Consider the following 23,931-nt stretch of genomic DNA (forward strand, 5'->3'; position numbering starts at 1 on the left):
ATTCGGTAAAAATAATTCCTCGAGATGAAAGATGCCCATGGTAGTTCAAGATGAGAGACAAATGGAATTACCAACGAGGATCATCCCTCCCCGAAAACTGCCCTATACAGGAGGTTTCCAGGGAAAAGGTACCTACATACCTGTAAATACGCCGTAATGGAGCATTAAGATCTCGATTCACCCAAAGATGAGAGAACTAGAGACTAGTTCCTAAGGGCGCATCAACCATAGATGGAATTGGAAGGATTACGAAAAAGGAAGAGAGTTTAAGGACCTGGCAGGGTGACTTCCCTAAAAAGGACTCTGAGTCGAATACGGAATGGCCGAGTTCGTGTACGCTATGGGGTTCTATCTGCATCTTACTGAACGCCGGCAGAATGAATGACAGCTCTCACAGCTTAGCCATATATCACTGCCGAACCCGTACTGATACCCACCTTCTCTCCGGTCACAGACGCACGGCGTTGCATTAGCGCTGTCTTTCCCTTATCGAAAAGCAAATGATTGATAAAATTTGAAGTCGCACGAAGGACTATAGGATGAGGATCACCGACTTGTCGAATGAGACAGCTTACAGCCAAGTAGCATCCCGCACAGAGCTTCCTCCACTTCCCCGCCCTCACCCCCCTGATCCCTCCGCAATCTCTCCACGGCTTGACCCGGGGTAACCTACTGCGGAGATCTGCATTTCTGAGGAGTGATATTCGGGTTTTTTTCAATCAGATACCGAGATGACTGGATAATGTGGGTGCGGAAACATCGCGGGTGATGTCGGCTCGCCACATCAACCTGGATCTCGAAGTGACTTAAATAGTAGACGTCTCGTCAGAAATGGCGGTCGATTTTTGTTTCTAACGGTTGGGTCCCGAGTCAGGTCCCTAAGAGTTCAGAAAATGGCTAGCGCAAAGTCCCTCGAAGGGGTCAAGATGGCCTTTACAGAGGTCGAAAACCAAAAGGAAGCAATTCCAAGCGTATTGGCAGGTCAAGGTCTCGACGAGGAGCAAATCGCCCAATTCAGGAAGTTCACCACAGCCGACCCCGAATTCCATAGTAAAATCACGAAGACTCTGAGGCGGAAAGTCGACTTTCGTCTTATGCCGATGATAGCGTTGATGTTTATGCTCAACTTCCTCGATCGAAAGTGAGTCTCGAAGCCTGCGCCTGTCTTCGAACATTTCTGACCAAAGAACCCAGCAACCTCTCACAAGCCCGTCTTGGAACCCTGGAAAAAGACCTTAATATGACAGGAACGGATTTCAATCTCGCGACGAGCATCCTGTTCGTCGGATATCTTCTCATGCAACTACCTTCGAATCTTCTCCTAACACGGGTTCGGCCCTCGCTTTACCTTGGCGCGGCTATGACGATTTGGGGGACAATATCGGCAGCGCAAGCTGCATCGCGGAATTTCTCCTCTCTTGTTGTGTGCCGATTCTTTCTTGGTCTAGGTATGTTTTTTGAAACTAGCATCAAACTCGGCTTATCTAACCCATTCGCAGCGGAAGCGCCCTTCTTCCCAGGAGCTATGTTGCTGATGTCGAGTTGGTATACACGACAAGAACTTGCTCTTAGGATCGCGTGGTTCTATTGTGGGCATTCGTTCGCAAATGCATTTGGCGGTCTTCTCGGCGCGGGTGTCCTCGCGAACTTAAGCGGTGCTCATGGGATTGCGGGATGGTAAGTAGGCGATAACCTTTGAAGAATACCGACCTGACGGGAGAATAGGCGTTGGTTATTCATAATCGAGGGTAGTCTCACGATTGGCAGTGCCATCTGTTCGACCTTCATCCTCCCAGACTACCCATCAACAACAAGATGGCTCTCCTCAGAAGAGCGCGCGTATGCGCAATGGCGACTAGTTAAGGAAGTAGGCGAAGCAGACGCACCCGGGGCCTCGACGATCAAAGAAGGGGTGATGCTCGCACTGCGGGATCCGCGACTATACTTATTCACGCTACTACAACACGCTTCGCTACTCACCCAGACATTCCAGTATTTCTTCCCGACTATATTGCAGACTTTAGGCTACGGTAACATAGAGACGCTTCTCCTTACCGCACCTGTCTGGGCATTCACCTTCTTCTCTTCGCTGGTCGTGACGTATACGTCTGGACGCTTTACAGACCGGAGTATTCATATCATCTGCTTGATAATGATCTCTTGCGCGGGGAATATCATCGCGGTGGCAACTCTCAACACGGCTGCTCGCTTCTTCGCGCTTTTCTTGCTGCCGTTGGGGGCTTTGCCTGCGTATCAGGTAAGACGCCTACCTAGTACCTAATTCACTAGAATTTTCATGGGCTTGAGCTATTGAAGGTGCGACTGCTAACTGATAATTCCAAAACTCATAGATCCTCCTAGCGTGGGTAGCGAACAGCTTCCCGAGACCCTTGGTCAAGCGGAGCGTATGCATCTCCTTTACGAACATGATCGGGAACACTGCTAATATCTACGGCACCTACATGTAAGTACTTTACCCACCAAACCTTTCCCATAACGAGGCGCATACTCTACAGTCAGATACTAATCAGTTTTCACCTCAAGGTATCCATCCGTAGACGGACCTCGCTACCTCGCCGGCGGTGCAGCTACAGCTGGTGTCGCGCTCTTTGTTGCGCTGCTGACTCTAGTCGCAAGACTTGAGCTGCAGAGACAGAATAAGAAGTTAGCGCTTCGTGAGGAATTTGAGGCGGAGGGGAATACGGCGCAGCCGAGAGACTCGGAAGAAGCTGGGGCTGCTTCGGTTGGGTTTAGGTATATCCTATGAAACTAGATACCTGGGTAGACTATTAGGCGATAAGTCGAGTGGCATGTTTAGTTTGTTTGGTGATCTTAAGGGTGTGTAGAGCGGAAATTATTTGCGTGGTAGGCTTTGGGGTGGTGGTGTTGGCAGGTGTTGTTCGATACTTTTATGAGTTAGCAACAATTGATATCCTTTGCCTCCCGTAGACTCATGTACATTGACGACAGCAAATCTAGGTACTTGTTGATCATGTATAGGAAGGTACCTCTAGGTAGCCATGTTGTTAACTGTGATCCTACCCTCTAACGTATGTCGTCATGTTTGAAGATGGCATAGTCAGTGATGCACACCTTTAAATAGACGTAAGCATTATCGACAGTATCAGCAATAGTCCAAGTTGACTTCTTACGTCACTCAATCACATGTTTCTGTATAATGATACGCTGATGCAAAAGTTTTTGTCCATGGTATTCTTTTCTCCTTAGTCCAGTTCAGATACTGCTCCTATCTAGCTACTAGGCTTCCAAGGCGGTTCATGTACACGTTTCTTATTTCTTTTTACAAGATCTCCTCGTCACTCCCTAAGGACAACAACTGTGGACCCTTTGCTAAGCTGAGCTGAGTCGAAGCCGTTCCTCGAGGAGCCGGAGGCTGCGGTCGTCCCTGTGTGGACGACGCAGCAATCTTAGATCGTCCCCTTCATCCGCGCACCAGACAAACTTGCTATGCTTAGTAACATTGCCATCCTCCTCTCTTCCTCCGTTGATTCTCATCAGATAGACAAAGTTGATGTACAGTCGGGTACAAATATTGCACACATACACGCGGACGCGTTACAGGAGGTAGCCCTCTTCCGTCGTTTTCTTTGGTTGTAAAAGATTTTTCCCCCAGGCGCCGATGCGATGCGATGCCGATAAACGCTTCAGGTCTCGCAATTGAGTAACAAATGAGCAAACAAGCAAAAAACGAACAAAGCAAATAAAACCCGCAAAAAATTAAAAAAAGACATTCAACTCATTCCCCCCCTCATAGTCCCCCATCCCCTCTATGCTGTACCATCCCGATTGTCTCTTTTTTTTCCTGATATGCACCCAGTACGCTATCCGCGTTTGAGGCGCTCCGTAGGAACGCGCGCCATATGTACTTAGGATAAAAAAAGGGAGGGGGTACAGAGAGACAAAAAAAGGGAGAGGTTTATGTATGTTGCCAAGCTGCCATTTTCCTGCCGATCTTCGCCTTGTATGTGCAGGTGCATATCTAAGGTAGGTCGCCGAAGTCCCGGAGGAGCACCAAGGCCGGAACAGCGATAGGGAAAAAGAGCGGCAAAGACAGGGAAGTATGTGCATGGAGGCTTTTCGGTCTCGGACCGAAGCAGCCTCAGGTAGATTATGGTCCAGACGATCTCTTTCTCTTTTTTTCTTCTCTTTCTTTCCAACCAAATAAAAAAAACAAATAAACATTTCCGATTCGCAACGCCGACGCCGGTGCTATGCAGCTCATGCCGCTGTGGCGCGCTTTGTACCTATTTCCAGGTTGGGGGCGTGGTCTTAAATCGTTCCTCTAAATGGTAAAATGTGGTATCCAAGTAAACGACAAATGGTATCTCTCTATGCTGCAAGACGTAAAATGGAAGAAAAAATAGGTTTCCGAAACGAGCGTAAGTGACGTTAGGGTCGTGATGGTCGTAAAGGTTAGTCGTAATATCCAGGCCGTTCGAGTTTGCCAGCCGCGTTATTAATATAGGTGAGGTAAGGTGAGCTTAGATGCTACCGTATATTGTATGTAGATCTCACTTCCTCAAGCCGACCTTGCCGGCCAAATGACGCCAGAAACCGGGTCCTTTCCGGTCGGCGTTGTCGAGGGTCATCATAGTTGCCTCGCGTACCATCGGTCCAACGATGTCCTCATCGCCGCGTTCGGGAAACTTACCCTCGGCGTCCATCCTCGGGACCGTGGTTAACATGGCTTCGTCGAATTTATCGCAATCGGTCGCTTCGCCGCTAGCGACAACGGCCTCTGCGATTTCATCGTGTAGTTTCCTCCAAACCCTCTGAGTCTCAGCCCACTTCTCTTCGGTAAGCGAGTAGGTCTTAGAAGTCTGCCCGTAGTGCTCTCCTGTTCGTGCGAGGTGCTTCGTGTAGTTGACTCGTGCGGCTTCCCAGTCTGATCGGAATTGGCGTAGAGAGCACAGATCTTTCATTTCGGGTTCATACGGCTTCGGTACTATGGTGTAATTCGCGTGACCCAAACGGTCGGACCAGGCATCCGGTGCGGGAAGCTGAGACAGCTCGACCGAGTCAGGCATGAGGCGGAGCGAGGAGTGTGACCCTTTAGCGCTAAGCGGCGGAGAGATCATGCCTGTCGCGTAAATTTCCTCTTCGAATAAAAGAGGAGAACAGGCGACGCTCGGCGATTGTAGCGGAGAAGGTTGCGCTAGAATGTACTCGGACGAAGTAGAGGTCATCATCGGGGGGAGAAGAGGCGTTAGGGTTTGCTTGCGCTCGTGCTGAATGGCGAACAGAAGTTCTGTGGCTTTTCTGGCGTCCACAGCCAAGTCTAATGGCATTCTGTCACTGCTTCCGTTGCGCGACAAAGCAGGAGTAGGTAGTACGGGAGGCTCGTTCGAACGATCCAAACGGTGTCGGAAACTTGCTGATATCGAAGACGAGCGACTCGAAGAGGTCCTAGACATAATGGGCTGTTGATCAAATGCGTAGTCAGACACTGGTGAACTGATGCTAGACGGCTTCGACGACTTCCATCTCGAGAAAGAAGGGAATCGTGAGCCTAATCGTTGGGAGAGACCTGCGAATGGTGACTCTGAACCGTCTCTGCGTCGTTTTAGCGACGAGCGAAGGCTAAAGCTGAAATCGCCGTCGCTGAAGAAACCGGCGTCGTATTCGGCACTTCGAGTCTCTCTGTAAAAGTTTGATGTGCTTTGCACTAAGTCGGTATCTCGATGGATGCACGGCTCATCGCCTAAGCCGGAGCTTGTTAGTATAGGGAAACGGGGTAACAGCGTATGTATAACAGAGGTAACATACAAAGGCAATGATATAATTCAGATGCATCGTCATAATCGACATCGGAGTCTTCGAATTCGTCCTCGAATTCAATTGGCTCCTCCTCTACATCGGGTAGCACGCGTTTGCCTGAGCTTTGTGCTGTTTGCGTGGGAGACGAAGGGCTATCGGAACTGGCTACCGTTGCGAGGTCGAAAGACGACATCGAGCTAGAGCAGCGCAGATGTCCTCGCGCCGAGAATGTTGGTGTTACTGGAGACGTTGCGTCCGACGAGTAGGAATCCACGGTGTAGATATTGTAGGGAACGTCGACCTCTAACTCGCGTTGCGCCGCCTCTTCCTCTTCTCTCTTCCTTCTCTCCTCCACCAAAAGCGGTAGCTGGAGAGGTCGTAGTCTGGGTGACATGATGCTAATAGTAGCTAAATCGTGGCGAGTACGCCGCCCGTTTACTTTCTCTCAGAATTATGTCGAAATTATCGTACACTTCTTGCTTAAATCGCGTTATCGTTGTTGTTGGTATAAAAGTCACTTAACGGCGCTTGTGTTTGGTGGGGTGATGTGATGTGATGGTACGTCAGGGTAAATACATCCAGGATCCGCGGCACCGCTACGTTGGGAAATAGATTGTCGTCCAGAAACAGGGAGAGAGAGAAAAAAAAATAGTTCGCGTCTCTCTTTTCGGTTCTAGTAAACCGCTTCTAAAGTCTTATAGAACAAGACCTCAAAATGACAACGACAACGGCAATGGCAAGAGGGAGCCTGAGATGTGGTGATAGATATGCTGGTATCCAACCTCGTGACAGGTATGTTTTCGAACAATGTCCAATGGTTAGCTTAGAGGTATATACGTGTACCAGTAGCCTTTTTTTGCCCTATCAACTTTTAAGTGGTCACACTGGTCCACGTGTCTGGGCACTGTAGCTTGGGGTAGTTGAGTTCCGTGGGGTCGTAGTCAGGCTGCCGTGCTGTCTCTCAAGAGCTATACCGCTTCTCCAATCAACCTGGCGGTATCGATTCTAATATGCCAGTCCTGACACAATCACTAGGCCTTCCAAAGGGTCGTCCTCTCTGCACCTTAACAGAATCGATAAGTCTTCGCGAGGGCCGTACGACGTAGGCTCAGTGATTCAGGCGAACGATGACTTGCAGTCAGTCATATATGTATCGTGCGAGTCCAAGTCTAATAAGAGTTTATTCCCAAAAACTCAGGTTAGACAAAAGCTGCTTGTGTATCGGCGGTCCTCCAGAGATCACGGTTATATTGCGCGAGGGTGGGTAGGAGTAAAAGAGAGAGAGAGAGAGAGATGAAAGTGCACATGTGAGAGATGTAGAAGCCTTTTTTTTTTTGGCTTGGATGGCTTTGAGATGAAGAAGACTTGCAGGGTACACTAGCTGGCTGGTGAAAAAAACGGGATACTCTCGGGTGGCTTGACTAGACATGGATCCGGTTCGACTTGGCTACTGTGGATGTTGCTCCACTGACTCCATGACTGAGGACCGGCCCTACCGCCCTGAACTCTCTGACTTTTTTTTTCTCTTAAAAGTTCGTGGACTTTTCCCTTTTCTGATCCTTGTCTCTTAGCTTGCTTAGGAGCCCGACCAACTGGGATGACACCTCGACCGCTTGGGCTTGCTTACGGGTCTAAGCTAACAAGTAACAGGGGGTCCGGGGAGAGCTCCCAGCAAGCTACTGGACCGTGAATAAGAGAGACCCTTTCGGCGGTCGTGTAACTATGCAGCAGCTATGTAGGTATGTCGATACATTACATTCATAGTAGTATTTCCCATGTGTACATATGTATATGTATAGGTAGGTAAGTAGGTAGGAGCGTGTATGCATGTACTATGATATGTGAGTATATGTACCTACCTACCTACCTACCTACCTCCCTATGTACGTAGAAACGTAGCTGGTAGAGGTAGAGGGTAGGAAGGTAGAAATAATAGGTAACGAGTGAATGACCGCTCTCGTGCATATGGGAGATCCACAGCCAACTGATTCCTGAAGAGCGGATTTTCTTTGACTCTTGACGCCCTGACGCCTTGACGCCTCTTCATCGGAAGTCTACTTTAGTTCTTCTCCACCAGTCAAAATTTATGCTGGGTCACCGCTGCTACCTAAATATTCCAGAATCCAATCCCCAGCAACCTGAGACGAAACAAAGCAAAATAAACAAATAACAGGAGACATATAGTTCTGTAAATGTAGCCGCAATAGCAGAACGAGGAGAGAAAGAGGCTGGGGAAGCGGGGTTTGTGATATGTATCATACATAATATCTCTCTGTACAGCATTAAGTCACTTGGTACGTAACTGGATGTTCTGTTTGAGTCTCAATCTCGTGTTGTAATACATCGAAATGGTATGTACATTTTGGGTCAGAGCAGATGCGGTTAGCTGACTGAGGATTACACAACCTCGAAGTACCACCTATGCACATTGCACACATCGTAGATTGTAGAGCGCATGCTAACTATGAAAGTAGTGCCACGGTACATGTGCAATTTATGAATCACATACCTTAATATGAGGTACATACCTACAGAATCAGAATGGTACGCTGTAGAAAGTACTATGCTTGCTATGTGCTATTATGTGCTATGAAAATGACTTATGGTCCACTTACAACATGGTTTAAAAAATAAAAAAAAATCCGCCTCTTTAGATCCATCTTCCGACCTTCCCCTTCTTGGGTGCTAACGGTCCCGGCTTCGGTTCCTGGTGGCTACAAAATGCGCTACATATTTGAGCTAGGGCAGGGGTATCATAGCTCGACTTTCATCGGATTACCACCCTCACAAGCCGTCGAATTGGGTTCAAAGCGTGCTGGCTGCTGACAGAGTGGGGATTTAGTTTAGGTAGACCTATGAGAAGAAGACAACGATGGCACAGTATTTTTGCTATCGGTGACAAGAACACGGTACAAACAGGACGCTAGCAATAGCATAGGATTTCAAGTACTACGTGATATTAACACTGTACAATCAATCCATCGTTTGGGTCAAGATATCGTACATACACAGCCCAGCTTGACCGAGTCATTGGATTTTCTGCCTCTCACTGCTCTGGCAGTCTCTGGTTATCGGCCTTAGACGAAAGACCACTAGCCACGCAGCCACGTCGACAACAGATGGGAAACGTGATGAGGGCTCAGATACCCAGTCCTCCGCTTCTCAAGGCGATCACTAAGAATCTCCCCAGCTCCCTCCCGATCATCTGGTAGGTATTTCTATCCTGGAGGCTAGTGTACCCAGATATGGCAATTCAAGGGAGGCATCATCGTGCCTTAATAATTTACCAGCCATTGGGATAATGATGTGTACAGCACGCAATGACGGAGCAGGGTATCTGAATGTTTCGAACTCATCGAGCCCTTCTTAGCGTCCAGCCTTCCTTTCCAGCCTGCCAGCCTCAGCGGTCTACGCTCCGACATTTACAGGGAGAGCCGGACTCGCAGACTCGCAGACTCGGTGAAAAGAATACCATGCCACTTCGATCACCGCTCAAAGTTGTTTCGTGACTTTCGTTCAAAGACTATGACTAGGAAGTTCTAGTCTTGTTAGTAATCCCGGCTTAGTAGCTTAGGTAACATGGATTGACGGATCTTTTTACCAAGATCTTCAACTGCCGAACTAGGACGCGTTTGATTCGTTTGATTCGTTTGATTGGAATAGAATTGTCGCGTTGTTTTCTTAAACGAGCGTGACGTGATGTGATAAGAACAAGTTTATGTACATACAGTACATATCAAGGTCATTTTTCCATGTAAGTACATACATTCAGTATCATCGCATCGGATTGGCAGATCTGGTTGGGTGAATTTTGAGGCCGACCGCCCGGTTGGCGATGGTTCCGTGCCAGCGTGCCAGCGTGCATGTGGGAGCAGAATCTACTCTCCATCCCGCCTTTTCACCGACGATTTGACTAAAAGAAATGCATGTCGCTCACATACCTACATACAGCGTACATTTCAACATGTATCTAACATTCCATTGCATCTAATTACGTAACTTCTCAAGCCTATTGACTCTTCAAGTGTTGTTGACTTCATACTTACCTACAATACATCAACTTCTTTCTCGATTCAAGATTGTACATCAATAGGTATAGGTACTAGGTATTCTGTACAACGCAAACATGATCATAGGTATACTTGAATTTTTAACAATACATACGAGTGTATCAATTATATTATCAACAGTTGAGCTCACCCTTAAATCTTTCAACTTAGGCTTTTGACATCAGACCATCCCAGCGCAAGGAGGGTTCTTTGATGTCGTAGAAGTTTTCTTTGACGGGCTCCTTGCATATGGAAATGCGCCCTGCCTCAGTCAGATGGGTAGATAGTCAAAGCTCAGTTGCGCGGTAGCTTTGCAGCTCTCGCACTCCAACGGCTACGCGCGCTTTCTAAAGCACATATCCTTCAACGTCCCGTCCCGTCAGCTGTCGATACCCTCCCGCTTCGTCATGACCCAAAGAAAAGAAGGCCTTCTCTTGTCATCGGCAAGTCAAAGCAGAGCACCCTATCACCGCATATTTTTGCGATACTGCCGTAGATTTTGTGTGTCGTCTGGTCTGCTAAATCATGCCAACTCCTTCGCCCATCTTTATCCGTCGTGTTACTCACAATTTTTCTACCTAGTGATGCTTAGGCTTACTCTTAAGCGCGTGTCACCAATGAGATCTCTTACAACATGACAAGTCGCCAATTCTATCTAAGCTCGCTGACATGGTGTAAGGCAGCAGTATCTTAGACGAATATCAAAGTTCGCGTGGTAACTATTCGTTGTCATACGACGAATTGTTACTCAGGATCCTTAGTCACGGACGTCACGTAATATACACGCTCACACGCTTAAGTGTAGAACTTCTAGTGAGAATAGAGTGGTCTCATAGACCCGCTATTTTCACTCTAACGGGAATGGGTTTCCAATGGTAACAATGATTGGTGGAATGGGGTTTTTAGAGAAGCCGCAGGTACTTGACCAGTTGCTATCCGGTGAGGTTTAGAGCCACCTAGTCGACATATGATTTCCTGTGAGCAAACTACTACCTAGTGCTAGTATCACTCCTTCAACCCTAAAATCGCACATAATCCATGAGAATAGAATAAAACTAGGCATCGCCGCGCAGAAGGAAGCCTCAATGTAGGAGTCTAAAGTCACATATTAATCCTTTAGCTTAGGTCATTCAAATCCAACTCGAAGTCTTCCGGATTACTATATTTCTCTAAGCGTTAAATACAATGTCGATCGCCTATATTGCCCTGGTGTTGTGCGACCTGCTATCCATACTATCATACGCACTTTGTTAATCGCCTGTACCTTGCATTAGCTTCAGTAAGTGTGTAGGGCCATTAATAATAGTACATATTTATTTTGGCGAATGTCGATATTAGCACACCAATATTCCCACTGCCTCGAACGACTTCAAATATTGCCATCCTTTATTCCTAACTTCCCAACTAAAACCCACCATACAAGGTATGCTGTAGTATTGGCTCCGCCGAAAGGTGTTAGGGAATATGATCTGAGCACCTTGTAAAATACCTATGGAAGACCTCGGTGAAAAGAAAAACCTCGAAGGAAGGAAAAAATTTTCCCTTGTCGTCTTCTAGGATTCCGGTGGGGTTGATTGTAATTATCAACTGTTAACCCAGTTACATAAGATCTCGATTATTATATTTCCACCAATTTGGTCCGAGCTAGAAACTCGTAGATCTCATAGCTACTCCTAGTTGATTACTCTATATGGAAACCTTCCAACCGACCGCGGAAGCTCTCCCTGTTCAAACTTTACCCTGCTGGCCTTATCTCCAACGTCCCGGTCCCAAGCCGATAGTGTCACTTGCACATGAAAAACAACCTTCAAAGTTTTGTGTACTGATCCAAAAGATGCTGACATATGTATGTCTTACATTGATGCCAACGAGCTATTATATAGAACGCTGATGAGGGTGTTGAGATGACTATTATGTAGATATAACTCAGTTGCGATTGTTTACTGTAATGTATTTTCTCCAAATTTAGAGATGCTGAGCAATCCATCCCGTCCATCTTAAGTTGTTCTCATATACCCCCCAGCTTTGCCGAGTTGCAGCGCGTCCGAACACATGCTAATTACCTATCCAACAGCCCAGGTGAACCCCTGAGCTTAATGTATGGAAGCTTCTTCCGCACTATTTCTAGGTCATCATCCTTACCTATTACTAGGTACCCTTCTTTCTTACCTTGTCTGCTTGTATGCACATACCATGTACCTAGTTACGATCGAGTCCAACTCCCTATTGCATAGGAACGCGATGCGATACAATAATATCAATACGGCTACGGGCGAAGGAATTATATTATTTGAAATGGCTTTTAAAAAAGAAAAGATAAGAAAAAGAAAATTACCTAATGTGTAAATCCGCGATTAACACCGCAAGCTGCGCAAGTAAAAATGCATTTCCATACATGCACATACCTAGTAATACGTACAATACCAAGAGCTCATGGACGGGTTCGCGGAGGCTCTGAGCCACGGGTTGAGATCCCTCCCTCCATGTCAATCCCGAGCCGACGCAGTGGTGCCGGGTCAACATGACGTCTTTAATCCCACAGCATTATTACATGAATGCACGCATGCGGCGTCTCACCATGTTGTCGTTCTCGTCTTAGATCGCAATTATAAACATGTGCACATTTTTTAACTTAAAAGGAGTAATACACAACAATACCTAGGAGAATCCATACTACCACCGCAGCCTCGGCAACCGGATGATATCCCGTCGCTCTTAAAAAATGCGCTACGCACTTATCCCCGTCGTCCGTCCGTCGGGACAATCGGATATCCATCCAGGTACGATCGATCGCAAAGAACGGATGAACGTGCGGCTTTTCCCTCGCTGCCACAAGATACCTACACATAACGTGGTATCGGTTGCTGAAAGATACATACATACTATGTAACAGCTCACATACATACCGGTACCCCATTTCGTGTGCCAGCCGGGGTACACTACATCTGACCTGACGAAAAAACTCGGGGTATGAAGCCTTACGGTAGGTATGGATGCGACCATCGCACGAGGTCCTATTGGGCCTTCTCTCCTGTCGTATTCTCTTTGTAAGGCGTTCATTACACACGACGTGAGTGAAGGTAGGTACAAAGACGCCGGGTGGCCGCAGGAAACACCAGCTTAGCTGCTTGGCTGTGTGTGCCGGTGCTGCGTCTCCCGGCTCGGAGTCACGTCAGCGGCGCTTTTAGGGCCAATTTTCCCCCTATTCTCACAAGATACGTTGAACTTAATCTCCAGCCATCTCATCTATTACTGACCATCCAGTCGGGTAGACGTGCGCTTCTCCGGATCTGTCAGACGTCAGACGCAAGTTGGTGGTGGTCAGCAAGGACCTTTTTTTACCGTCCAGCCAAGAGGTAGGTACTAGGTAGGAGGTAGGTATGGATACACGATACTTCCATCATTTTAACATTCGTGGAGGAGCGGGAAATCCTCCCGGGTCTGACTACAGCTGTATTGTAGGTACTTGTGGTCCACCCAACAGAAATTCCTCGGTGCTAATAGAGATATACTATTTCCAAAGTCTTTCCTCCGCTACCTCGGCGCTTCATCATCTCTATCGAACTTGGAACAGACCGAGCTTAAGTGAATCCAATGTTTATTAGCTTCAGTGTAATACTCTTCACTCCTCATAAATGCGCCACGTGTATGTCAAGATTACTACCTTAGGTCGACAAGTATCGATAGTCCTACCGACCTCGGAATTGACTCATCCATTCTGCTTCAAGGGATACCGATTAGGGACAACAGCGTGTACACAGGCCGACAGGCTAATCTAGTTCCTTAAACAAGGTCGAAATAAACTTTTCCTAGGGCCTTGGATGAATGAATTCTATGACTAACGCGGTTTACAAATGGGCTGCGAAGAATGCCTGTACACTGTTGGCGGCGTGCGAGAAGTTGTTATCCTCAATACGAGGAAGACTGAAACCATATATGTCATTTCCATGCGAGGGCAAGAACACGACCTTCCCTCCTCGCCACATCTTTGTTTGTTTCTACGAAGCCATCTTGAGCCATGTTCTCGTATTTGTCTATATGAATCTTGGAAGTCGACAACGGATGGCAATTGTTTGCTTGCTTGCTTCCAGTCTCTCCGCACCTCTCGGCCGGGATTCTTGTCTAGAACTCGTGCTAAGAAGTGTCTAAAGTAGCTCTCGGCAATAAAAACTGCTGACAACCTCGAATGTTCCTAGCTTTCCCGTTTTAGCCTGAGCCGAGTGGGAAAAAAAGAGACAAAAGAAAATTATTTTGCTTTCTCTCGCTCCATAGGTTATCCTACACTAGCCAGCCCTAATGCAAGGGACAATGTCACCAACTCAAGATAGTTGGTAAGTCCTGGACGTAGGCTCGTCGCTCGCGTGGTGTGGCAGCATTCAATTCGCCTCATGCGATCGGCTTCTGATTGGTTTATCAGCTCTTCTTGCGTTTATTCCTCATTCCTATACCTGGAGTATAGATTCTCACCAATGTAGCAAAAGGATGGGTATTACTGCCGCGATACGATTGACGATTAAGGAAGTCATCTGCCCCCCCGTACCTAATGGTTGGGATCCTTTAGATAGGTAGAGAAGAGGCAGTTGAGCTTACGTGGGTAGCCAGTCAAAGTTTCTTTTTTTCTGTGCCTTTTATTTTTACCATCTTTCTCAATTTTCTATTGGTTGACCATTTCACTAATTATTGTGGCCGGTGTGGGATGTATGGTTCCTTCGCATCCCGCTCCCTCCAGAGGCATGGTTCTATCTGCAGGTACCGAAGTCAGATCACAACGAGCTGACGAGAGACGGCGCGAAGTCTTACCACAATTGGAAGGATAAGGAAAACTTTTTTTCTTCGGCTTTGGCTGGTTTAGGTAAGAAGTAGTAAGTGGAATAAGTAGAGTAAGTAGACCTAAGATCGAGGAAGTCCCACCACGCATGCGCCTCTACGTATTTTGCGTATATGTCAGTATGTCAACTCGAATGCGCGCCGCTTTTTGATCTTCTCATACATCCATGGATACATATCGTGCATCAAAGTACCTAGACAAGTGATAAGTCACTTGAAGGATCATCTTATGGCCAAGGCCCTTCCCGCTCTCGAGGTCGGCAACCTGCCATCTACTTTAGATTTTACGAGAGGTCACTTAGTGGCTTCAGCGTGTCAGCATTTAGTTGATCGACGTCGAGCGACCCGTACCGGGTGACGCCATTCGCTAATTCCATCGCGCGGGGGTGTGACAGAAGTCTTTATGGTACATACAGGACCTACAGGACCTACAGGACCTACAAGACCTACATACGTAAAATTCTCCAGTGGCTTAATAAATTATTCCTGCCAAGGCCGTTAGTATTGACGCCCGTTGAAGCGCCTCGTCCCTACAGTTGAGTACCTACTGCCTAGGCCGTCAGGCGAGAATGGTCTGATCAAGGACGCAAAATGCCAACATGTGTTAATGAGTAATGATGTCGTCAAGTGAAGCCTAGAATATCTCGGCGCTGGTTGGTAGCTTCTATCATCTCGACGTGACATGTTTGTTCTCCCGTCCAGTCAAGCAGCAATGCCCAACGAGGCCTTTTCCTTTCCCTACGTAGCTTTTCCGTCCCCCTAAAAAGTCCGTATGCGCAGCCAATGAGCGCCGTGGCGCAAAGAGAGCAAACGGCGTTTTCTCATTGAGGCGGTGAATGCGACCCTCCCTCGCAGCTATTACGTGTCGATAAAGATGTGGCACGCTGGCTGCCGAGGCAATTAATCAATTAATATGCAGGTACAGATGACGGAGACCTGGAAGTGAATGGGGATTTCTGGGGTCCTGCGGGTTATCACCGTCGCATTCTCCATGAGATCGTTCTGGGCTCAACGGCCGGCCGGAGAGAGCTGCGCTATATTGGCAACCTTGGAAGTTGTTATTCGGGGCTTACAGGAAGTTCTTGGATCCAGGTTATTTGCAATCGATGGGACGGGGAGGCTAGAACAACACGGCAATTGAATAACCGCGGAACGGTATAGTTCGGCTTTGGCTTGCTCTGGCTTGCAGAGGATGCTCGCCTGAGTCGCTTCCCGCTTGGGGGGTGATTTCCTGGCCCGGTGCGTTTTCTTGCGACGACAATGATCTCTTGACGTAGGATATGCCCACGAAGCTTTTTGATGAGAACCTGGACAAGCAGTGATCTCCGATGCTCATTACCTATCAAACATGATTTTATATCCATACGTACCAAGTAGATTTCGTTGAGAAAATGATCTGTTGTCCGACATTGTTGACAATACTAGGTAGGTAGGTACCTACTATCTACCTACCTAGCTACCTCCCAGTAGTGGCAAAGTCCGAATAACATAGAAGCTGTAGTGATACTAGCTGAATAGACTGGTTACCATCCTCGGAAACGTGGTTTCTTTACAGTATATTGGCTGAATTGGGGGGATCTTTTATATCCTGACATTGAAAAGGGGTCACTCCTTAAACTACCTACTAGGTAGGTACCTAAGGTTCTTAAGATACCTGGTCACATCGTAATAGGACGATAAACGAACTGGTAGAGCTTGATAGATAAAGAAACATTAATAATTTAGAGTCATCGAGCTGTTAATATTACTAATGAAGCGTGTCTGCGATCTAGTAACTCATAGATGTCGTTGGGTGTACGTTTTCTTGACTGGGACGACTTGTAACCTGAGTCTCAAGATACCAAACAACATATCGCAAGAGACTGTATAGAAAGATGACGTGTAGGTACTGGTCTTAGATACCCGTAGTTTGAAGCCCTTCTATACCTAGCATAGGATATTATAGCAACTTATGAGATTACCAACTATTAAGTGGCTACCTACCTAGGCGCCCAGGTAGATTTCATGAACGAGGAAGTAACCTCGTGCGAAGAGCTCAGAAATTACCTCGCCTACCTACCTACCTAGTACACTATACATCCATGTATGGAAATCCGTTTGATGACTCTGGACTAGGGCCAACAGGTATTACATAGCTCAGCCCCTTATTCTACTAGACCTCTGATAGATACCTTCTGATCAACCTAGACAGGTACGTACGTACGTACGTATAAATAACTGAGGTACCTGGTTTATGAATCTATACCTACCTACTTACATAAGATGAATAGTCAAATAAGAAATCATAGATAAGTAGAATGATTCTTACCTAAAGAATGGAAGTGCTCAATTTCTATCGATCTTATGCATGTAATGATTGAATAAGGTTTAGAATGATTCTCGCGAACATGAGGTTCCCTCTATAGTACCATGTAGGTAGGTAGGTAATAATCCTGTGATTTAGCTAAATAGGTACATAATAGTTTGCATAGATCCTAAATCTCGAATATAACCAGGCTGGTAGTAGTGAAAACGTAATTCGACTAAGTAATATTCCATGATACATTTTGCGGCCTCGGGAGATGGTGAACTTAAGACGAGGTACTCGTGAACCAATGCTCTAGGGGTAATCTAGTCATAAGTACATAGCAGCGAGTGCTCTTATGACTCTGTTATTGCACCGCGGTATCGCATCAACTCCTTGGATTGTCTACATGAAGTAAGGCTATAGCATTACTCCACGGGTCCAATTTCTCGAATTATTTTCCGGCCGGTTGACCTTTTACTAGAAAGGCTCAATATACTAGGTACTCGCGGAGCTTCTAGATGGGACTAATCTCATCACCTTAGGAGCAAGTCCTATAATGAAATGGTGATGCCGTTGATAAAGTGTCTTGAGACCTACCCCAATATTGTAAGGGTATAATGGCGGTCATTGACGGCGAACAGATATAATAGAACAGGTAGGCCTTTATGCAAATCAAAACTATGTTCGCTCTTATTGTCTTCGTTATATGCAGTAGGAAGTTTCAGCCCAAGCAGTACATACATCATGATCGCTAAACGAGTCAATGTCTAGAACTGGGACTATATAAAAATCTAATTGGAAGACGAGACCCCTTTTTAAGTAAACCGAAACGCCTTGCTGATGGAACAAAAAAGTTTATCGAGTTACCTCAATGGCCTCCTCTAGGATACGAAGTCCGCTCTTGATCTCTTCCTCGCTGATGGTGAGAGGAGGGACAAATCGGAGCGTATTCGTTCCACAGGTGATCACTAGCAATCCCCTCTCCCTGGCAGCCTTCAGTATCGGTGTGGGGTCTTGGGTCAACTGTAAGCCTAGGATTAAACCTTTACCGCGAACTTCGGTAATCAGGTCAGGGTATCGTTCTCGCAGGCGCTCAAATCCTTCTTTGAAGGTCTTGGACTTGGAAATAACGTCGCGCTGCAACTTCGGATCAGATAGCTCAGACACCACGTAGTGTCCGAGACGGCATGCCATCGGGTTGCCGCCAAATGTTGTGCCGTGGTCGCCAATCTTGATCTTCTCACTAACATGGCTGTTAACTACAGTAGCACCGATAGGGAAACCGTTGCCAAGAGCCTTTGCCGTAGTGATGATGTCCGGATGGGCTTCCTTGGGTAGGTGAGCGTGAGCCCAGAAAGTGCCAGTCCTTGCTAGACCGCACTGGATCTCGTCGTAGATGAGGACGGCGCCAACTTGACGACATCGCTTCGCAAGGGCAGTCAGGAACTCATCGGTGGCGACGTTTACACCTCCCTCGCCTTGGATAGGTTCGATTATCACACCGCATGTCTTATCGGTCACGAGATCATTGATAGCTTCGATGTCGTTGTACTTTCCATACTTGAAGCCCGGGAGCATCGGCGCGAAGGGTTCTTGATATTTGGGGTTGGGCGTCGCGGATAAACTTCCCATGGTTCTTCCATGGAATGAACCGTGGAAAGAGACGAATTCGTGCTTCGCGCCGGTAGGGTCTAAGGCCTTGCCAACCTTTCGGGAAAACTTGATAGCTGCCTCGTTTGCTTCAGAGCCAGAATTGCAGACGAACACGGTTGCAGCGTCATGCATGGCACCTGATTCTCGGGTCTTCTCGACTAGAAGTTGAGAAAGCGCGCCAGTCCAAGGGTTGTAATATAGGTTGGATGCATGCCATAGAGTTTGGGCCTAAGAAGAGCTTATTAGTATCTCTAGTACGGACGAAAAGAGAGCATTGGATTCTCTACCTGATCCGAGAGGATCTTGGCTAGACCGGGATGGCTGTGGCCAAGTCCATTGACTGCAATTCCGGCTGTGAAATCTAGATACTTGCGGTTCTCTAGATCCCACAAATATGAACCTTCACCCTTTACGAATACCGGTGGTGGTCTAGCATATGTTGCCAACATAAACTTGGAGTGTTCTTTGACTAAAGCTGCGGTCGGGGAATCTTCCGTAGGGTCGGGGTTTGGAAGATTGGCTTCGTGGGAGATGGACTGTTGGACATTTTGCGATAGGTTGGAGGTTGCTGTCGCTTGAGAAGACAGACAGCGCACTCTGGTCGCGGGGAATCGTCGAAGGGCAAATCGGGAAGCCATTTCTTAAGTCGCAAAGTCGCGAAGTCGCAAATCAACGATGGAAAGAGAGAGAGAGAGAGGGAGGAAAGAGGAGAGAAAGAAAAGAGAGTAATGACTCCTAAGTTTTATTAATTTTATAAATGCCGAAAGGAAGTCACTTAAGAAAATAAAAGTTGGTGAAACCATCCATGAATCCCACTTGCCCGCCTGGAAATCCCTAAAATCCCACCTGAAATGCCACTTTTTTCTCTATCGATAACCACTAGCCTAAATTTTGGTTCCGATTTCGCTGTGACCTGTAGCAATGAGACTCATTCTTTCTGTCAACATTGAACTTAATCTGACAATATTTAGAATTTACCTTCTTCAATTATTATCTTGCACAGACGCGCCTCGGTAACTTAACTTAATCCACTGAAGCTTTACATAGCTTCTTGAATGGAGCAGTCTCTTTTGAACTATAGCTGACTGGTCACATCTTCTTCGAAAGCGAGGGCAATCAATAATCAATTCAATCACTCAGCAAGCGCATCTAGCCGTTCTTGCACTGCCTTAAAATTTAACCGCGACCGCCCATTTATATATGGTTGGTAGGGACTGGAATTCGACGGCTTAGGCCAATCGGTCACATATTTTATGGCACATGGTCGCAGATGGCTTACTACATATCATCAGCTCAGTTTTCATTTACACGGCGGCATAACGCATGAACCCCTCTGCTTACCTGGTACCTACTACCTAGGTAGCCTAGGTATCTATTCTAGTAGGTGATGCTCAGCTACTACATGTACGCTGTAAGTAGGTTTGGATGCGATCCATATGTAGGATAGGATCCATGAAATCCGCAAGATCCAATGAATACTCGGATGCCGGTAATATCGCACGCAGTTCTCCAAATCTCCAACGCGGGGACATCTACATTCCTTACTTTAGGTACTTGAGGTACCCAAAGTCAGCCCCTGCCCCCCCTGACTTCTCCGCGATCTTCAGGTGCTGATAGGCTAGAGAATCCTTAGACCCAAATCGGATGTGGGGGATGGGGAATGGGGAAATTTCGTTTGCCTGCTGATCGGTTTAAGGTTAGCACCCGTGGCCAGTGGTAAGAGTGGTCCGTGGACCTGGACAGTAAGGCGACTTTCACATGTCAGGTCCTTCCATCTTACTCCCTCGACGCAAACGTCACCAAAGAAGCCGATAGGTTCTGGGTTTCATCATATCCCAGCCATTCACGAGCTTGTAAATTCAATCTCATCCTGTCAGCTCGGTCAATAATTCAAATAATCCACAATGTTTCCTCTAACCTAGCCTCTAACCTAGCAGGCCGTTATCTTTAGTCCTCGGACTTTATGTCACGAACCCGTTTCTATTGTTCCAAGCTTGTCATCCGAATCCTCCGTCCGTCCCACGTTGTCCTCGAACCCAATTCGCCCTTCCCTGGCTAACTTGGCTAACTTGGCTAAAGAGAAATTGTTGCAAGGAACTATGCCGCAATTCACATGCTGCATCTCTTCTTGAGAGCAAATCTACTCCGTGATCTAAGTCTAGTCGTTTCCCCCTTCAGTAAGGTACACAGCACCATCTTCTGAGTTGGATGGTTATGTCTAGTATTATGTTCTAAAGTAAAAATTGGGAAACCCTACATTTCCACCTTCTTTCTAGACGGTTAATTTGGACTGTCATTGTACAATATGATAGATCACGTTCTCGGCAAGCCTTCTGTGAAGTCGCGAAGGCTCCAGGTGCTTGCCGTGCTGACGTTCTGGTCCTTCTATCTGTTCAAGTAAGAATCTACCTAGTCATTCCGCGCGCCTCTGTATGAAATTACCTTACTAACAACAAATCAGAGGTCATCGACATGGCCCGCCACTTGCTCGATACTTATCTAAAATCTCCTCGAAAACGTTAACAGCATGGCAGACCGTTGTGTTTACGATGATGTATCTGTACGCTGCCCGGAATTTCAGTACTCTCGTCGGACTTGCTAGTCCGGAGCCAATGGCGAATATGTACGACGCCAAATACTTCCGCGCAACCTGGATTCTCACCGCCCTCGATGCGGGATTCTGGACTGCCATGAAAATAAGGAGAAAATGGATAAGAGATATAGCTAGCCTGGTGTTCTCCGTATTCTATATGGTAGCAGCCGAACGCGCGGATGAGAAGGTTAGAAAGGTTAGAGGAGCCCTGACAGTCGATCATCTGCGGGTCAGTTGGAACAAAGGGACTACACTATATCTACGGACTTTTCAGAATCTCATGAGGCCCCGGTTTACGCGGTGGCCGGCGCGAGCTATCCGTATTCCACGACCTAGCACAAGCGATTACAAGGAACCCGTTTCTGGGTGGCTGTATTATGATGGACCGATTTCGGATCTGGAGCACATCAACAGGATGATTCTAGACATTCCCGGCGGAGGCTTTGTGGCTATGGATCCGCGATGCAACGATGATAAGCTATTTGCCTGGGCCGGGAAGACAGGCCTTCCGGTGCTCAGTCTAGATTACAAGAAGGCCCCGGAATTCCCGTATCCGTACGCACTAAATGAATGTTTTGATGTGTATTCGACTATCATTAGGAGTAAAGGGCGGTGTATAGGGATGTCGGGGTTGGAGATTCCAAAGGTCGTGGTAACTGGTGATAGCGCTGGCGGAAATCTTGCGACAGCAATGACTTTGATGGTAATCGAGAGCGCCACTGATCGGCGTCAATCATCGGCCCAGGCAGATCTGCCCGTCCCAGTCGGGCTTGTGCTCATGTACCCTGGGTTGGATATGAATATCGGCAATTGGATGTCTGACGAGCAGATGTCTCTTATTAAAGACCGGCGGATGAGGGTGACAAACAAGGACTACCTACGTCGCAAGAGCATGCAATATAATGACCTTGTCGGCACACCCCACCAATCGGACGATGAAGATGAAGAGCCTTCTGGCCTAACCCCAGGCACAAAGATGTCTAAATCAGAAACTCGCGCAGACGACGATGGGCTTCGTAGTCCTCAGCCGGAATACTCCCACGCCAATCGCCAAAATTGGGCGAAGTCCCAATCATTGGCGCCAACCTCGAGCCGAGATATCAAACCGATGTCGCATAGACCCGAACCGATGCGGACACGCTTGGCCATGGCATCTATGATCTCTTATTTCAATGATCGTGTTTTAACCCCCGAGATGATGCGCGCGATGATCATTCTATACATCGGACCCCACAACCGACCCGATTTCTCGCAGGACTACCTCTTGTCTCCTATACTGGCTCCTGATTTCCTATTACAGAAATTCCCTAAAACGTATTTCCTTACCGGCGAACGGGATCCCTTGGTCGATGATACTGTCATTTTCGCAGGACGTTTGCGTCGTGCAAAGCACGCCTGGCACTCGCAGCGTAGCTCTCAGGGTATGAAAGGCTTAGATGACATTACGGACTTCGACGAGAAGGATGTCGCTGAAGTCGTTCTGATACCCGGAATTAGTCATGGCTTCACTCAATTTCCAACTTTGTACCCACCTGCGTGGAAGCTTATCGACCGTTGCGCGCGATGGGCTATGAATCTGCTCGAGACGGAGGAGGCGCGGGCAAGGAGTGAACGGGAGAATGCGTCTCGGCCACGTCATGTGCGCACCGAATCCAGCGGCGACGAAGACCGGCCTCTTGAGATAAATATGACGAAGCTCCGATCGAGAGCCGTCAGCAACGGGTTACCAGCGAAACCAAGCAGCCCCGAACAAGGGAAAGAGGGCGATGTAGATAAACCAAATGGAAATTCGAGGAAGAGAAGGTCTAATGGAAGGACCGGAATGGGGCAGAAATCGAAGAGCCTGGTGAAGCTGGATAGTTCGGACGATCTACTGGGTCGACGCATGCAGGGTCTCGCCGGATCTTTGACCGGTGCGCATGAGGAAGATTAAGCTATACTTGGTAGACGACGGAATTAATCTAAAACACTTAGGAACCAATACTTACCTGATATTCCAGCGACTTTCAGGGTGCTCGTGGGAAACGTCCGTAGGTAAGTATCGTCCTGACACTCATGTCGTGTATACGTCTAGCAAGGTTGATTTGAAGATCGATATTAACACCAATGTGTACCCGATCTGCCATTCGACTAGCGGATCAGTTTAGATCTTATCTCAGGTGGCCTCAGACTAGTCACCGCGCTGTGGCTTGTTTATGGCTTGAGGGGTGGCTCGAGCTTTTGTATTTGTGGGCCCTATGCGCAGACAGCGCGGTATACTAGTCTGAGGCTTCGTTGAAAAAAAACGCGCATGAGTTAGTAAACTTTTATAGTAATAGCAGCATTAATATTTTTAAAATTATTAATATTATAATAAAAATATATCGATATAATTTTAAAAATATATTTTAAACGTAGAATTTAATTTAATTATTTTTCGTAATTAATTTTTTAATTTTTAAAATTTATTTTTTTTAAATATAAAAACGTTTTAAAAAAATAACCGAATTATATATTATTAAATAAACCGTTTTATATTTTTATATATTTTTTATAATATATTTTATACATTTTCATTAATTCGCGTTATACGCCGCGTTATTTTATTAAAATAAAAAATATTATTATTAAAATTAATATATTATAATTTATATTTAAATTTTAAAACATTTATAAATCGTTACGTAATTAATTTAATCGTAAATAAATTATTTATTATTATTATTAATAAAATCAGAAAAGTTTTAATTTAACCGGACCTCAGA

The 23,931-nt window shown here is 46.7% G+C and overlaps 4 protein-coding genes across 4 annotated transcripts; 2 read left to right on the top strand and 2 right to left on the bottom strand.

Moving 5' to 3' along the window:
* Window positions 1-318: 318 nt before the first annotated feature.
* GGS22DRAFT_137664 (putative MFS transporter) lies at window positions 319-2,811 on the top strand. The gene is made up of 6 exons (XM_047958636.1): window positions 319-1,141; window positions 1,195-1,448; window positions 1,500-1,677; window positions 1,726-2,257; window positions 2,352-2,464; window positions 2,545-2,811. The coding sequence occupies exons 1-6, from the start codon at window positions 894-896 to the stop codon at window positions 2,765-2,767; spliced, it is 1,548 nt and encodes a 515-aa protein (XP_047818876.1). The 5' UTR covers window positions 319-893; the 3' UTR covers window positions 2,768-2,811.
* Window positions 2,812-4,367: 1,556 nt separating this feature from the next.
* On the bottom strand, window positions 4,368-6,332 carry GGS22DRAFT_137709 (uncharacterized protein). Its single transcript, XM_047958638.1, has 2 exons — window positions 5,788-6,332; window positions 4,368-5,722 (listed from the first exon to the last, which is right to left on the bottom strand). Exons 1-2 carry the CDS (start codon window positions 6,170-6,172, stop codon window positions 4,533-4,535), a joined length of 1,575 nt encoding a protein of 524 aa, XP_047818877.1. The 5' UTR covers window positions 6,173-6,332; the 3' UTR covers window positions 4,368-4,532.
* An 11,290-nt stretch (window positions 6,333-17,622) lies between these two features.
* GGS22DRAFT_162585 (putative acetylornithine aminotransferase precursor) lies at window positions 17,623-19,833 on the bottom strand. The gene is made up of 2 exons (XM_047961239.1): window positions 18,882-19,833; window positions 17,623-18,822 (listed from the first exon to the last, which is right to left on the bottom strand). The coding sequence occupies exons 1-2, from the start codon at window positions 19,230-19,232 to the stop codon at window positions 17,797-17,799; spliced, it is 1,377 nt and encodes a 458-aa protein (XP_047818878.1). The 5' UTR covers window positions 19,233-19,833; the 3' UTR covers window positions 17,623-17,796.
* Window positions 19,834-20,554: 721 nt separating this feature from the next.
* Window positions 20,555-23,207, top strand: GGS22DRAFT_137755 (alpha/beta-hydrolase). Its single transcript, XM_047958640.1, has 2 exons — window positions 20,555-20,991; window positions 21,056-23,207. The coding sequence occupies exons 1-2, from the start codon at window positions 20,900-20,902 to the stop codon at window positions 23,118-23,120; spliced, it is 2,157 nt and encodes a 718-aa protein (XP_047818879.1). The 5' UTR covers window positions 20,555-20,899; the 3' UTR covers window positions 23,121-23,207.
* Window positions 23,208-23,931: the final 724 nt, after the last annotated feature.

Source organism: Annulohypoxylon maeteangense, assembly GCF_022496945.1.
Source record: "Annulohypoxylon maeteangense strain CBS 123835 unplaced genomic scaffold GGS22scaffold_8, whole genome shotgun sequence".
NCBI classification, from domain to species: domain Eukaryota; kingdom Fungi; phylum Ascomycota; class Sordariomycetes; order Xylariales; family Hypoxylaceae; genus Annulohypoxylon; species Annulohypoxylon maeteangense.

Excerpts from the sequence above, each read along its gene's own strand:
- GGS22DRAFT_137664 (XM_047958636.1), top strand. The coding sequence starts at position 894 with ATGGCTAGCGCAAAGTCCCTCGAAGGGGTCAAGATGGCCTTTACAGAG. Across the intron at positions 1,678-1,725 it reads GCTCATGGGATTGCGGGATG|GCGTTGGTTATTCATAATCG; the intron begins GTAAGTAGGCGA and ends ACGGGAGAATAG. Across the intron at positions 2,258-2,351 it reads GGGCTTTGCCTGCGTATCAG|ATCCTCCTAGCGTGGGTAGC; the intron begins GTAAGACGCCTA and ends CAAAACTCATAG.
- GGS22DRAFT_137709 (XM_047958638.1), bottom strand. The coding sequence starts at position 6,172 with ATGTCACCCAGACTACGACCTCTCCAGCTACCGCTTTTGGTGGAGGAG. Across the intron at positions 5,723-5,787 it reads TGAATTATATCATTGCCTTT|GCGATGAGCCGTGCATCCAT; the intron begins GTATGTTACCTC and ends GCTCCGGCTTAG.
- GGS22DRAFT_162585 (XM_047961239.1), bottom strand. The coding sequence starts at position 19,232 with ATGGCTTCCCGATTTGCCCTTCGACGATTCCCCGCGACCAGAGTGCGC. Across the intron at positions 18,823-18,881 it reads CCAAGATCCTCTCGGATCAG|GCCCAAACTCTATGGCATGC; the intron begins GTAGAGAATCCA and ends AGCTCTTCTTAG.
- GGS22DRAFT_137755 (XM_047958640.1), top strand. The coding sequence starts at position 20,900 with ATGATAGATCACGTTCTCGGCAAGCCTTCTGTGAAGTCGCGAAGGCTC. Across the intron at positions 20,992-21,055 it reads TGGTCCTTCTATCTGTTCAA|AGGTCATCGACATGGCCCGC; the intron begins GTAAGAATCTAC and ends ACAACAAATCAG.